The sequence below is a fragment of the Mirounga leonina genome, unplaced genomic scaffold (assembly GCF_011800145.1).
Source record: "Mirounga leonina isolate KUSES-001 unplaced genomic scaffold, KU_Mleo_1.0 Mir_151, whole genome shotgun sequence".
Taxonomy (NCBI): domain Eukaryota; kingdom Metazoa; phylum Chordata; class Mammalia; order Carnivora; family Phocidae; genus Mirounga; species Mirounga leonina.
In genome coordinates this window covers 107,453,324-107,467,701 of record NW_023270377.1, presented here as the reverse complement: position 1 = coordinate 107,467,701, position 14,378 = coordinate 107,453,324, and the positions used below count along the sequence as shown (strand labels likewise).

At 61.5% G+C, this 14,378-nt stretch overlaps 1 protein-coding gene across 11 annotated transcripts in view; it reads left to right on the top strand.

Annotated features, from left to right (window-relative positions):
- Positions 1-13,470, top strand: part of BIN1 (bridging integrator 1) — a 55,694-nt gene extending 42,224 nt beyond the window's left edge. Inside the window, exons 10-18 of one of the 11 annotated variants that reach the window (XM_035008236.1) lie at positions 2,909-3,056; positions 4,398-4,526; positions 7,775-7,882; positions 8,398-8,421; positions 9,423-9,530; positions 10,438-10,527; positions 10,787-10,897; positions 11,201-11,302; positions 12,855-13,470. In XM_035008236.1, the coding sequence (XP_034864127.1) occupies positions 2,909-3,056; positions 4,398-4,526; positions 7,775-7,882; positions 8,398-8,421; positions 9,423-9,530; positions 10,438-10,527; positions 10,787-10,897; positions 11,201-11,302; positions 12,855-12,962 (928 nt within the window). In that variant the 3' untranslated portion in view covers positions 12,963-13,470. Of the gene's footprint in view, positions 1-1,285; positions 1,331-2,908; positions 3,057-4,397; positions 4,527-7,774; positions 7,883-8,397; positions 8,422-9,422; positions 9,531-10,437; positions 10,528-10,786; positions 10,898-11,200; positions 11,303-12,854 lie in introns of all 11 variants that reach the window. The other 10 variants (XM_035008225.1, XM_035008226.1, XM_035008229.1 and 7 more) reach the window with 10 other exon arrangements.
- The last annotated feature ends 908 nt before the right edge of the window (positions 13,471-14,378 follow it).

Here is a 14,378-nt window from a genome sequence, read left to right as displayed (position 1 = left end):
CTGTCCCTCCCCCCTTTTCCCAAAGCCTTTTCCTCCCTCCAGGGCCCTGGGAATGGCCTTCTGGCCTTCATCCACCGAGTCCCCCCCCCCGGCTCCCCCAACAGGGGGCCGGAGCAGCAGGGGCCCAGGAACTAAATGATTCAGTGCTGGTGGCAGAGCCCCCTGGAAGGTGAGCCTTCCTCCTTTCCCCTCTCCTGCTCCTGGGAAAGCCCCAGTCCCTGGAAGTTGGCATTCTGCACACCCACAAAAGCATCCTGGTTCCTGTCTTTGGCCTGGCCTGGCCTCGCAGGGCCCCTCCAGCTGCAAGGAGATTCCTGCTTCCTGAGGGGAAACCGCGAGGGCGGGGGGACGTGCCTTGCCCTCTGGCTGTGGCTCAGGGGAAACAATAGCGAGTCTGGGATCTCCCTTCCTTCCTGGCTTGAACCTGTGGCAGCACGGTGTGGAGAGCATGGACGGCCCTCGCTTTCCTCGCTGTAAAACTGCTGAGTGTATCTGTGCCCGGGGTAACTGGGGTGTCACCTAGGACTGAGAAGGTATTCAGTAAATGTTGCTGCTCCTCTTCTCCCCGAAAATAAGACCGAATATGTGCGGCTGAGAGAAAGGGGCCCGCAGGGGGCCCTGAGGCAAGGAGTGCACAGGGGGCAGGCGGGGGTGGGGAATAAAGGCCAGAAGGCCATTCCCAGGTCCCTGCAGGGAGGAAAGGCCTCTGGGAAATGGTGGGAGGGTCAGGACGGGTGAGGGGGGCGGGTAAGCGCCCCCCCCCCCCAGCCTGGGTGGTGCAACTGCCAGATGCGTGCTTCCTGGGGGAGAAGGCTGGTCTGAGCCGACAGGGAGGGAAGTGGAACTTTGTGAACCTCCTTTACACCACTGTGGCCCATTTTGCGGCCTGGTTGCCCCCTTTCCCAGGCCCCACGCCAGCCAGCTGCCCCCCACTACTCCCTCCTGGCACTGCGGGCCCCCAGAGCCCCTGTGTGCCGAGCCACAGGCAGGGTGGGTGGCCGGCAGTCTCCCCAGCTCATTAGGCCCATTTTCGGGCCTGCTCCTTTTGCTCCTTTTTTCAGCTCCATCCCAGGGCCGAGGCCAGTGGGGTCCTCAGGACTGGGCTATGGGGCTCTGAGGGCAAGGTCAGGCCCTCTGCATGGCCTTTGAGTATCAGGGGAGGCTTCGCCCTGTGGCACTCCTCAGAGCAGAGGGGTTGCTGATGAGGGAAGGGAACAGTCCAGCCTCAAATCAGACCTGATTCGTGCCCAAAACGAAGGCCTCCGCGTCCCGTCCGTTCCCACAGAAAGAAAACTAAACTGCTCTCCCGGCTGCTCAGAAAGAAGAACAGGTACCAGCACCGAGTGCTGCCTTGTGGGGATGTCTGAGGCCAGCACCCTGGCCGGCCGGTCCCCGTGCATGCGCCTAGCACCCTGCCCTGGGAGGGTGCCACTAACCTCTAACCTGTCTTCCTGTGTGTGGTGCTGTGGGCAGGGATGCTGGTGGGAGGGGCCAGCAGGGCAGGGCGGCAGGGCTGCGCTGTGTCCTGTGTGTGTTGTGGGGGGCAGAGGGCTCAGGGGCTGTCAGGTGGGAATGAGGGGGGCAGATGGCCTGAGCTCAGCTGAGTGTATTCTTCTCTGTACCACAGCGTGTCCTCCTGGCTGTGGCCCAGACCAGGAGGCTAACGGGGAATGTAGCCAGAAAGGAGGCCTGGCGAGGCCCAGGGGAAGGGCTCTGGTAGCACAGTGCTGGTTTTTAAAAGTTGTGTGTGTGTGTGTGTGTGTGTGTAAGGAGGCAAATACGTTCCCGTGAAGCACAAATTCACTAGAGATGAGGAGGGACCACGATGTCCCTCACACGCCTGTCGCCTGTCCCATCATCTAAACGCCCCCCAGGTGATGCGGTCGCTAGCTTCTTTGTAGCCTTCCAGAGCTGCCCTGTCTGACATTTGCCTCAGGAGGCTGGTGAGCACTTGAAATGTGGCCGGTGTGACTGAGCAGCTGAACTTTTAATTTCACTTAATTTAAATATAAATTCAAACAGCTGCCTGCCTGTGGCCAGTGGCTAGTCTTCGTCAGCGCCCTTCTGGAGTTTCCTGATGCAAGAACAAATACACGTTTTTATTTCCTGCCCCCTCGCACCCAAGTGGCTGGTTATGCACACTGTTTGCCCTTGTTCTCTATTCTATACCGAACGATATGGCTGGGAGACCTCCCCTCCATCCCCAGCAGCCATTCTCCCTGTGGTCTCTGGTTGGCTTCTTTTGTTTTCCCCCAAAGGGTCTGTGGGAGCAAAGGTGTGGAGCTGGTGACTGCGGTATGCGTGGGGAGTGGGGACCCTGGGAACGGGGCAGTGGTTGGTGTCTTGGTGTGAGTGGGTGGACAGGCAGGGAGGCCGGACGAGGCATTTGGGGGCTGGCTGAGGAGTGGGCACAGGGGCTGCTGCGTGACGTGACGTGTGGGATGAGACTCATTTGCCTCTAGGATGTTTGGCTTTCTTGTGCTGTGGAGCTGGGCTCCCTGGTGGAGCCTGGCAGCGGCCTGTGGGGTGGCTTCCCTGGGGATCGAAGACCTCCAGCTTGGAGTTCCGCCTGGGGCTGTCACTGTCTCCAAGGCAGGCCCTGTGCCCACGCCCCTTCGTTCCCCCCCATTCTGATACACGTGCACGTGCATTTCTCACATGTAAGCACAGGGACATCCACTCATGCACACATGGACATCACATTTTCGCAGCAAACCTATGTGGACACACACACCCCCTCCTTTCCACACGTTGATGGACACACGTGCATACACACATGGACACACACTTCCACACAGGGATTCTGGGGCACACATCCCATCCCATGCACACCTGTGGGTTTGTACATTCCCTCTTGTAAGCGGTGACCTCCCTCCATCAGCCTTCCTCTCTGGTCTTACCTCCACAGTGACAACGCCCCTGCAAAAGGGAACAAGAGCCCTTCGCCTCCGCCAGATGGCTCCCCTGCCGCCACCCCAGAGATCAGAGTCAACCACGAGCCTGAGCCGCCTAGCTCGGCCACAGCCGGGGCCTCCCTCCCCAAGTCCCCATCTCAGGTAGGCACCATGTCCGTTCTCCGCCCTCTTCTTCCTCCTGCATTACCCGTGTGCCCCTGCTTCCCAGTCTTCTGTCCCCAACTCTGGCCTGGGTTCCCCTCAGTGACTCTGCCTTGAGACCTGTGACTGTGTCTCTCCCTCTACCCCCTGCAGCACCCTCTCCTTCCCTTTCTCCCTGGCCCTTGGGGCTGTTGACTTCCTCCATCTTCCTTTCCTTTCGGTTCAGGCTCCGGGGCCCTTAGCCCCGGGGGCAATCCAGACCTGCGGAGGTGGCTGCTTTCCCTCCTCCTCACCGTCTCCCTTGGCGTGGGCCATGCAGGACCTTTCCAGGGTCAGCAAGGGAAAGGGCGCAGTGAGGGGAGTATGAAGTAGCCAAGGGGACAGGCCCTGAGCTTCTGGAAGCCCCCTGAAGCCCGGCCCGCACCCTCGCCGGCTTCTCCAGGTTTCCGCCCCGTCCCCAGGAGCCGGCCTGCGGCTCTGTCTGAGCTGTCCGCCTTTCCCCAGCCTTCCGCTCCTGGCAGCAGCCCTCTTGGTGGTGGGCCGTCGCCCGTCCCGCAGCTGATTCGGATAATGATGTGAAGAGTGTGACGAGAGTCCACACTTGAATAGCACTTGCTCCGGGCCGACACTGTGCTAGCACTTTCTACACTGTCATACATTAAATCCTCACAACCACTCTGGGAGGCGGATGCCCACCCCAGCTCGACATCTGAGGAAACCCAGGCTTGGGGGGTTTCCTGACTTGCCTGAGGCCCCCCAAGTGGGCAGGCGTGTGGCTGTCCTGCCCGGGCCCACGCCGGGCACTGGCTCCGGCTCTGTGCTGGACCCCCAGGTGATAGGCGAGCCAGAGTTCCTCCAGCTGGAGGTGCAGGGAGGGTCCCGGGAAGGCAGAGCCCAGGCTGGGAGGGCAGAGCCCAGGCTGGGAGGGAGGCTGTTTCTCAGCTACGGCTTCTCTCTGCAGTGTCTCACCCAGCTGGGGGTCAGCACAGACCTCCTCCAGTGGCCCCTGGGCGGCCGGCATGCTCTTCCTTTTTTCTCCTCTTCTTTTCTGTCCTCTCCCTGTCTTTCTCTTTTCACTTCTCCCCCTTCTATCCCCTCCCCTCATCCTCTCTCTCTCTGTACAGCATTTCTGGGCCTCCTGCCTCAGTCTCCCTCTGGGGGTGGTCCTGTAGTCCTGGTGTCTGTGCCTTGGGCAGCAGTGATTCCTCTTGCTTCATCTTCTTCAGTTGCCTGGGTGCAGCCACGGCCTAGGGTGTGACTAACCGTGGCTTTGTCTCTGTCTGCCCCACCCCCACGCTCCGCTGGGCCTCCCTGTGTGGCCCCTCACCCGCCGACCCACAGCTCCGGAAAGGGCCACCAGTCCCTCCGCCTCCCAAACACACCCCGTCCAAGGAGGTCAAGCAAGAGCAGATCCTCAGCCTGTTTGATGACACGTTTGTCCCTGAGATCAGCGTGACCACCCCCTCCCAGGTCAGCCGCGGCCACCGCGGCCCAGCTCTCTCTTGCTCTCTCGGGGTGTGCATGGCCTTCTTCCTTCATCCCATGCCCTGCGCCTCTGCCTCAAGAGCCAGAATCTGGCCCTAGAGGTTGGCCCAGAGCCTCCCCCTTGCTCATTCATCCATCCCTCCATCCATCCTCCCTCATCCATCTCTGAGCATGTACTGTGGCCAGACGCAGGGACACGGGTGGGTGGTTGTCGTGGAGCCGGTCAGCTCAGTAGCGGCCTTGTACCTCCACTGATGCGATGGCCGGAGGGGAGAGCGGGAAGTGGGGAGGACTCGTGCCAGTCAGGGAAGGCTTCCTGGAGCAGGTGACATTTGCCAGGTGGCTGCAAGCAGACGCATCGCTTTAGCCAGAGATAGCAGCATGTGTATAGGCCAGGAGGGGTGACTTCTGGGAGTTCAGTGTGTCTGCAGAGTGCTGCAGTGGGGCAGTAGGAGGAGACAGTGGGAACATAGTTGGGAAGACTCTGGAATGTCCGGCCAAGGCATCTAGACTTGAGCTCCCAGAGCTGCTGACTGGCTTTGGCGCTGGGACCGTGCTTGGGTCACAGAGCAGGGCTGCTGCTTGTTAGTGCCCCGAGAAGCTATGTCATGCCTGCCCACAGATGGACAGAAGGAGGGCTGAGCAGGAAGGTCCCCGTGGTGGCACGGGAGTGGGCTGCACACTGTCAGATCAGCTCACAGAGGCCACACTGTGCTCACCCCTCCAAGCCACGTCTCCAAGCCTTGCAGCCAGGGCCCTTCCCACTAGGGGCCTCACTTGTGGTGCAGGCCGGCTCGTCCCAGGCTGTGGCCACCCCTTGCTCCGGAGTACTGCCGTAGAGTTGCTCTGCCTAGGGCCTCTGGGCTCTGCCCCCTTAAGGCTCCTTTGCCCGAGCTCAGAGGCCTGGAGGGGAGGGGCAGGGCCAGAGGTTCCAAGTGCGGAGGGAGAGGCAGTTGGGACCTGAGGACAGTGGTCTCTGCTAGGAGGGGCCTGGGGTGAGTAGGCCTCAAGCCCCAGCAGGAGGACTCCAAGTTAGAAGTAGGAGCTTTCACCACAGGGTGGCTGGTGGGCAGGTGGGTGACCCCCTGGCTCAGGGCCCTGGGAGGCAGGGGAGCTCCTCTCTGTAGAAGGTGGCCAAGGCTGGTCCAGGGGTGCTCCTGAGCGGTGAGGAAACCCGTTGGCACGGCGTCTGGGGCAGCGTGCTGCCGGAACGCTCTCCAGCTGGAGTATGTCTCCACCCTGGCCGTGCACACAAGGGAGACGGGGACGCAGAGCGCTGGTAAACACTTAGTAGGGAATGGCGCCAGCCACTGGCCTACGCGACCTTGTTGGGTTTCAACTATGCTCCGGGAAGGGTTGTTGCCCCATTTAACAGGTGAGGAACCCACGGGTCTGCCCTGCAGCCAGACTGCCTGCACCGAGCGTGTCGGCCTTTCCGTGCTCGTGCTTGCTGCATGCCTGCCTTGCCACCCCGTCTGCCCACTCCGGGGGGCCAGGTCTCTGCCCCGAGGGTGGGACGTGTCCACCGTGGGTGCTGCTGCCCGGGGCTGGGGTGGGCTGTCCGTGATGCTGTGCTAACAGGGCTGCTCTTCAGGGCTCAGGTGAGTAGCCTGCGTCCCTGCCCCGAAGGACAGTTCTGATCCTGCGTGGTGGGGAGGCTGGCCGGCTGGGCGGCAGGGCAGGAGGACGTGGTCTGCCCTTTGGCCGGGTGGCGCTGTCCCCTTGGAGCGTGAGAGGGCAGCTGTCAGGGCTTGATGGACTTCTGACAAGGGGCTGGTGGTGGGGCTACTGGCGGAGGGAACTGCTGCTGCCAGCCGGCGGGAGGGCACCTAAAAGCCATGTACTCATGGAGTCTTGAGCACTCCCTCGCTCAGAGAGGGCAGGGTTATGGGGACAGAGCAGTGACCGCCCCCCTCCCCGCCGCGGCCCCGTGCCTGGCTCATTAGACAGGGACCAACCTAAGGAAAGTTAGTGGCTGGGGGTGAGCCTAGGGCAGGGGCTTGGGGGTGGGGACCCATGTCCGGGAAGTGAGACCACTCGGCCTGGGCCCTCTGAGGTCTGTAGCTTGGCCCAGACTGGATGCCTGGTCCTCCGAGCTGTGGGACAGCTGGTGCCTTGTGTTCTCAGAACTGAGAGTCTTGGGTCTCTCCTGCTGGGCCACAGCTCAGCTGTAAAGGCCTTCCTGGGGAGACTGTCTCCCCAGGACCCAAACCTTGGGTCCTTCTTGCTGGAAGACCTCAGGTGGACACAGGTGGGGAGGGTGCTCCTGTCAGCACTGGGCACCATCAAGAGCGAGTAGACGTGGGAAGCTGGGCTGGCCTGGGCTGCTGGGCTATGGCCCTCCTAGCACCCTGAAGTAGGGCAGGAGGACCCAGGGCCAAGCCAGGGTCCTTTTCTCTCGGGCAAAGTGCTCCCTGGCCCCCAAAGGGAAACCCTGTGTATGAGCTGGAGGTGCCACTGAGCAGGCCCCGCCTCCTCAGAGGACAGTGTGTCCTCTGAGCGCTGGTGCTCACCCAGCCCATCCCCCTCAAGAGCAGCTCTCCCTCGATCATCCTGCCCAGCTTACCGTGGGGCTGGCTTCTCACAGTGTGAACACAGTCTCCTGGGGCCATGCCTGGTACAAGCATTTTCCTGGGCTGCGCTCGGGCCCACTGAATGGGAATCTCTGGGCGTGGCTGGGGTAGCACCTGCAGGTTGAGCACAGCTGCCCCCAGTGTTGGGGAACCCGCACTTAAGATTGGGCTCCTAGGCAGTGTGCCCAGGGCTCAGCCCTGTCCTCATTCTGTGGGGCTGGCTGCTGGGTGGGTGTCGCCACAGGTGACCTGTCTGAATGGGGCAGCGAGGGGAGGCCAGTGCCTGTCCTAGGGGCCCTCTCAGTTAGAGGGGGCGTGTGTGGTCTTGTCCAGCCCGGGTGGGGGACTGTACTGCTTCTGGGGAGGGCGGGTGGGGACGCTGGGAGAGCCCGTGGGCGCGGGCTGGGGGGGCAGGGAGGAGGAGCAGGCCCCGGGAGACGGTCTCGGCCTGCGGGACGGAGACTGACGGCAGAGCTGGGGGTGGTGCTGAGCTGGTGGCTGTTGCCCGCTGGGTCTGTTGCTGCTGTCTGAGGTGGGTGGCGAGTGCCGTCTTTGTGTGTGAGGCGGACGTGTCTGTGAGCGTGTGCGCCTGCCGTGGGCACCCTGTGGAATGCTCCTGGCCTGTCACTAACTGCCGTCCTCCTCTGCCACGCTGCCAAGTTTGAGGCCCCGGGGCCTTTCTCGGAGCAGGCCAGTCTGCTGGACCTGGACTTTGACCCCCTCCCGCCTGTGGCGAGCCCTGTGAAGGCGCCCACGCCCTCTGGTCAGGTTGGTCTGAGTCCACCAGCACCTGCGGGCCCATGGGTCTCTGGGGCACCGGGTCGTGGGCTCATGTCTGGCCACGTGTGCCCATCTGAGCCAGGCCTTTGGGGTCTAGGGTCAACAGGCTCTCCTCCCACTCACTGACCTTCCCCTGGCCCCCAGCTCTTGTCACCTCCTCCAGCCCTGAACATGAGGACGGGAAGGGCAGACACAGGTCAGGGGGAAGACCCTCAGAAGGAGGGTCAGCTGAACACTCACTTGGTAACTTATGGCCCCTGGCAGCATCCTGCCCGTCTCCTGGCAGCAGCTCCGTGTCTGGGCACTGCCTGGCCTGGGGTCTCAGCCCCCTGGCAGGCGTCCAGGACTTGGCTCTCTGGAGACCTTGGAGCCTGGCTCCGTGCTGCCCTGTGCCTGCTGGACTCTAAGGACCTGGGGTGGGGGGGTCACTGGGGACTGCTTGCCCACCCCCCATCACGAACCTCTGTACTAACTCTGTCCTTCTCCCTCTCTGCTGCGCTTAGTCAATTCCGTGGGACCTCTGGGAGGTAAGCCGTGTTTGCTCTGTGCCCACCCCCGGGGGGAGCCGCTCCTCCGTGTGCGCCCGGCCCACCCTGCCCGGTCCTGCACCTAGCCCGTTCACAGGGGCATGCATGGGCACGCAGGGCCCGGTGCTCATGTGCACAGGGAGCCGGCCATCACTGCTTGTCTCCAGCGGCCCCACTGCTTCCCATCTGCGGAGAAACTGCCCCTCAGCCAGACCCCATGGGGAAGGGGCTCCTCAGTTTAGTCAGAGAAGAGGGTCCTCTGTGGTTCGGCTCAGTAGTCAGGGTCTGTGAGTGGTCGCCTGGGATGGATGTGGTGCCCTCATGCTGGGCTGAGGCCCATGAGGGGGGCCTTGGGGTGGCGGGTCTTTGTCCTTGAGGAGTTGTCTGTCCGTGGGGGCCCTACAGGGCGGCGGCATCAGGGAGCTGTTGGGACAGGGGAGAGAAGGAGGGTGGCTTGAGACGCAGGAGAAGCAGGGTGAGGCCAGGTGTCCTTATGTGAGCCGTCCTGCTGGGCCGGTGTCATCCTCACTGGGTGGCTCGGGCATGAGGCTCAGGGGGGCATGGGACTTCGTCAGCAGCCACGATGCAGCTTCTGCAGGAGCAGGAGCAGGAGCAGCTGGCGTGGGAGTGCTGGTAGCATATTCTCCCAGGAGCTTGAAGGCTCCGGATAGCCTTGCTCTGGAGGAGGCCAGAGAGAGCCTGGTGCGGGCAGCCATCCTGATGAGTGGATTTGGGTGGGTGCTGAGCTGGGTGAGGCTCATTTGCACCTGCTCATCCCCTTGGCAGTGCTAGGAGCAAGGAGGTGGGAGTGGTTTTCCCTTTAGGGGTTCCATGTCTGCCCCCCGTTGGGCCAGGCTGCCTGCCGCAGGTACCCAGTCTCCCTTCTGCCAACACTGGGCTGCTCACGACTCTCTTCTCTTGTCTCGTGCCCTTGCCCAACACCCTCTCCTCCCTGGTCTCCCACCCCTCCTGCCCTGTTCTCCCTGGTGGCCCGTCACTAGCCCACAGAGAGTCCAGCTGGCAGCCTGCCTTCCAGGGAGCCCAGCGCTGCCGAGGGCACCTTTGCTGTGGCCTGGCCCAGCCAGACGGCCGAGCCGGGGCCTGCCCAAGTAAGTGTCCACCCGCCAGCCCCCACCTTACCCCAGTCTCTGGGGGTGTGGCCGCGAGGAAGAGCCTGGAGGAGGGGCACAGGATGGACAAGGCCACTGTGGGCCTGAGGGTGAGGCCAGGGCCATGAGCCAAGAGGCCCCTGGATGGGGCCTGTCACTCCTGCTTGCAGTGATTCAGGCCACATGGGCCCTTCTCCTTCTCGCCAGCCCCAGCCTCCCAGCTCAGGCCTTCCACAGAGAGAGGGAGGAGTGGTCAGAGCATCCACTGATTTATAGCAGGCACTTTCCAGGATTTTCTCATTTAATTTTCACCCTAACCTAGACATTTCCTCCTTTTACAGATGAGGAAGTGGGGGCTAGGAAGCTTGAGTGATTGATCCCAGAGCTCGGAAGTGGCTGAGTGTGAGTGTTGGCCCAGGTCAGCCTGACGGAGGCTGGGCAGTGTCCACTCTGCCTTGGCCGGGCCCCCACCATGGTGCCCAGCACGGTGCTGCCCCCTCCTCGGGGAGCCGGTGTCCAGGGCCAGGCAAGGGCTGCTTGGCCTGCCCTGCGTTGTTCGGGCTGGGACAGGTGCTGGCTGCTGGCTCAGCCACCAGGCCAGTCAGGTGGGAAGAAGCTGAGGCTTGGCCAGGTCTTGGGCATAGAGGGCAGGGCCTGTGAGGGGGGGGTCTTGGTGGCATCCAGGGGCCTGTGCGGCCCATCACTTGGCATCTCTGTGCTGCCAGCACCTTCTCCAGCTGCTTCCCATGGCAGGGACCTGGCCTTTCCTCCAGGGGCTCCCTGTACCACACAGAGGCACTGGCGAGCTCTAGACACCACTCGGGGTGCTGCCCTCCATGGCCCCTTTCCTTGTCCTGGTTACAGCGTCTGTCCTGTGTCTGACCCCATGCTGGCATTTATGTTGCAGCCAGCGGAGGCCTCGGAGGTGGCGGGTGGGACCCACCCTGCGGCTGGAGCCCAAGAGCCCGGGGAGACAGCAGCAAGTGAAGCGGCGTCCGTAAGATGACAGGGACCAAGGCCCTGTCTTTTATTTCCTGCTGTCCACCTACCCTCCCGCTCGTGGCTCCCCAGCCCCGTGTCTTGCCTGTGCTCCTTGCTCTGTGCTGGTCCAGGTCACAGTTCCTGTCGAGGAACCCGGAGGCTCACCAGTCTGGCATCAGTCACAGAGACCCTCCCCTTCCCTTGCCCCTGTGGTCCCTGCCCTCCCGCGACCAGCTCCCCACATGCTGACTGTGCTTCCTCCCCTCCCCCCCCAGAGCTCTCTCCCTGCGGTGGTGGTAGAGACCTTCTCAGCAACTGTGAACGGCACCGTGGAGGGTGGCAGCGGGGTGGGACGCTTGGACCTGCCCCCGGGGTTCATGTTCAAGGTAAGCCCAGGCCAGCTGACCCCACAGCCTCCATCTGACCCGACAGTGCCCTTTTACAGATGAGGACACTGAGCTGGGAGGCTATGTGGGTGTGCCCAAAGCCCCCCTGCCCCCACTACCCCTGCTACCCAGTTGTCAAGGTGGTATCTTGAGCCCTGGTCCTGCCGCTTTTGCATGCTCCTGGTCACCATGTTTCCAGGGCACACTGAAGCCACCACGAGGCCTGGTGCACTGCGCTAGGTTGCAGGTGGGACCAAAGGCCTCGGAGGAAAGGGGTGTTGAGCTCTCGCCCAACCTCTGCAGGTACAGGCCCAGCACGACTACGTGGCCACTGACACGGACGAGCTGCAACTGAAGGCTGGTGACGTGGTGCTGGTGATCCCCTTCCAGAACCCGGAGGAGCAGGTGAGGGCCCCGACCGGCTGGGGCGGGAGTGGCCAGCAGGGGGCAGCAGAGACCGACCAGCTGCAGACCCACAGGCCCAGCACGTGGCGGCTCACCCCTCCTCCTCCTCTTTCCTTTTCTCTTCTCCCCTTACTCATTTTCCCCTCCCTTTGCCTCTCCCCCATTTCTCTCCCTTCCCTTTGGCCCCTTCTCCCGTGGTGTCACATTTCCCTGGGTCTCTCTGCCTCCCCCCGCCCGTCTCCGTGGACCCTCTGTCTGTCTCTTCGGACTGTCAGCTTTCCTTCTTGCTTCCTCCTTCCTTGGCTCTGCCTTTGTCTCAGTTTTTTTTGCATCTAGGTGTCTTTCTCCCCTCCTCCTCCCCTACCCCTCAAGGTCTCCTTCCCTTCCTAGGACAGGATCCCTGAGCCACCTCTCACTGAGCCCTCCTGCCCGGCAGTGAGCTGGTGAGGTGCCCGCTCGGCAGCCCCACTTTGGGCTGCCTCCTCCAGGCTGGCTTTGCCCCCTGCCCACAGGGGCAGTGTGTGGTTTCCTGCAGGACCCCTGAACAGCCCCAGCTGTGTCCCCAACTGTTTCCCAGGCCAAATACCTCCCAGACCCTCCCTCTGCTGTGGCTTCTCCTTGTTAGTCAATCTCAGAGTGAGCTCCCAGTGGAGACTGGGGCTGGCACAGAGCAGGGACTCCCTCCTAAATTCGGACAGGCTGCTTGCTTCGGGTCGCTGTGGCTTCTCAGCAGGAACCTCACTGTGGGGCTCAGTGAGCTGGGACTTGAGGGCAGCAGGTACTGACTGAGGCCACAAGGGCTGGGAGGTTTGAGTAACAAGGATTTCCTGGGCCCAGTGCTAAATCTGCCAATTCCCCTCAACCCCCGGGGTCTCCACTCATGTCCTCCCTGGGCCAACTCTGGACTGGGTGGGATTTTAAGAAGCAGAATCCTGGCTCCCGGCCCACAGTGGGGGTCATGTAGGTGGGTGGACATGGGTCAGAGAGGACATACATAGGCTCTGTGACAGGCAATGACATAATGAAGACCTAGGGAGATCCCAGGCTTAGCATGTTCAGTGATGGCCTCCACCCTGGGCAGGGATGGATGGCCCCTACAGGCCCAGGGATCAGGGTCTGGGGCTAGGGAACTTGTCAGGGCTTGGGTAGGTGGTCCCTGTGAGGGGTCAATATGAAAGCAAATGTGTGCTCTGTGGGTACCAGACAGTGGGAAACTCCTTGGCCTGGGATTGAGGGCGTTTAGACACATTCAGACCAGTGCAGCCATCAGGCTGCCTTTCTAGAGAGAGGAGGACTCACCCAAATGCCAGAGTTAAAGCCACCTGCTAAAGGGCAGATGGCTCCTAGCTTGGGTGGGATTGGGTCTGGGGTAGCAGGGAATGCTGCCTGGAGGAGGCATTCTTTCAGGTGGGTATGATAGGCTGGAGGAAATGATCAGGAAGAAGGAGGGGACATCCTCCCAGCAGATCTCCAGTGAGATCCATGCCCTGCAGGGTTTGAGTGCCCTCTGTCCCCAACCCCATGTGACCTGGGTGCTCCGTTTCACTCTCAGGATGAAGGCTGGCTCATGGGCGTGAAGGAGAGTGACTGGAACCAGCACAAGGAGCTGGAGAAATGCCGGGGCGTCTTCCCCGAGAACTTCACCGAGCGGGTTCAGTGAGCGGCTGGTGTGGCTCTCTGGGCGTGTGAAGAACACCTTTTCCCGAAAAATGTGTGTTTTTTTTTTTTTTTTGATTTTGTTTTTAAACTTCTGAAAAGCAAAGGGAAACTGAGAGGAGAGACCTAAGCCAAGAGGTATTCTCCCAAAGATTAGGTTGTTTTCCAAAGAGCCTGTTTTCGGCAAGTCCAGTGGAATCACCAGTGTTCCTGAAGCTGCTGTGTCCCCTAGTTAGTTCCCGGCCACCCCCCCAACTGCGCCTGCATGTGTGCCTGGCTGCAGGGCGGGGCCTGGGGGCTGCCGAGCCACCACGCTTGCCTGAAGCTTCGGCCGAGCAGCCTGGGCAAGGGTCCTCTTTTTTCTGGCAGCTGCTGTGGGTGGGGTTGGGTCTCTCCAGAGACCTCAGGGCCCAGACATCAGCCCGGCCTGACCCTGCCCCGCAGACCGTCTGTGTGCTGTTTGAAAATAAATCTTAGTGTTCCAAACAAAATGAAACAAACTGACAAAGACACTCAGAAAACCTATGTCCATTTATTTGTCCTCGCTCCGTTTCTGTCTGCAGTGTGATGACACTGTGATTATCAATGATTTTCTCCCGAGACAGTCCGCTCCCTCAACCCTCTGCCAGGGCAAGTTTTGCTGGTCAAGAGGCTCCATTCTCGCAGTTCCCCCACCAGCTGCGGCATGCATGCCACCTCCATTTGAGTTCCTCCGGCCCCACTGACAGCTTCAGCCCCTGCCCCCTGGTCTTTTGACTGGTGGTTGGTGGGGTGCAGGTGATGGGGGCTGAGAGGCGGGCAGGGAAGGTGCTTGAAGAGCCAGCTAGGTGCCGCCCTAAGTGACATTATTTGATATGTGTGAGAATTCCAGGGTCAGGTGCCAGGACTCCATTTCCCAGATGAAGAAACTGAGGCCCAAGGAGGGTTGGTGGCTTGCTGGTAAGTAGTGGTACAGGGTTCTGAACCTGCACAGCTGGCCTCGGGTGCATGGGGGAAGGCCTGAGCCTGGCGCCAGGAAGGACAAGCCCAGATGGCCCAGCTTCTCCCTCTTCATGCCGCCTGCCTCGCTTTCCAGCAAGAAGGTCCCCACTGCACGCAGCCCAGTTCTTCAGCTCCTCAGTGAGCTTGGGCTGCTGTGAGCAAGCCTGTGACACACATAGGGCTGGCCCAGGTCCAGAGCTGTGCTCGTGGGCCCAGGGACCAGCTGGACTTCCAGGTGGAAGGGACTTCTTCTTTTTTTTTTTTTTTTAAAGATTTTATTTATTTATTTGAGAGAGAGAGAATGAGAGACAGAGAGCATGAGAAGGAGGAAGGTCAGAGGGAGAAGCAGACTCCCTGCTGAGCAGGGAGCCCGATGCGGGACTCAATCCCGGGACTCCAGGATCATGACCTGAGCCGAAGGCAGTCGCTTAACCAACTG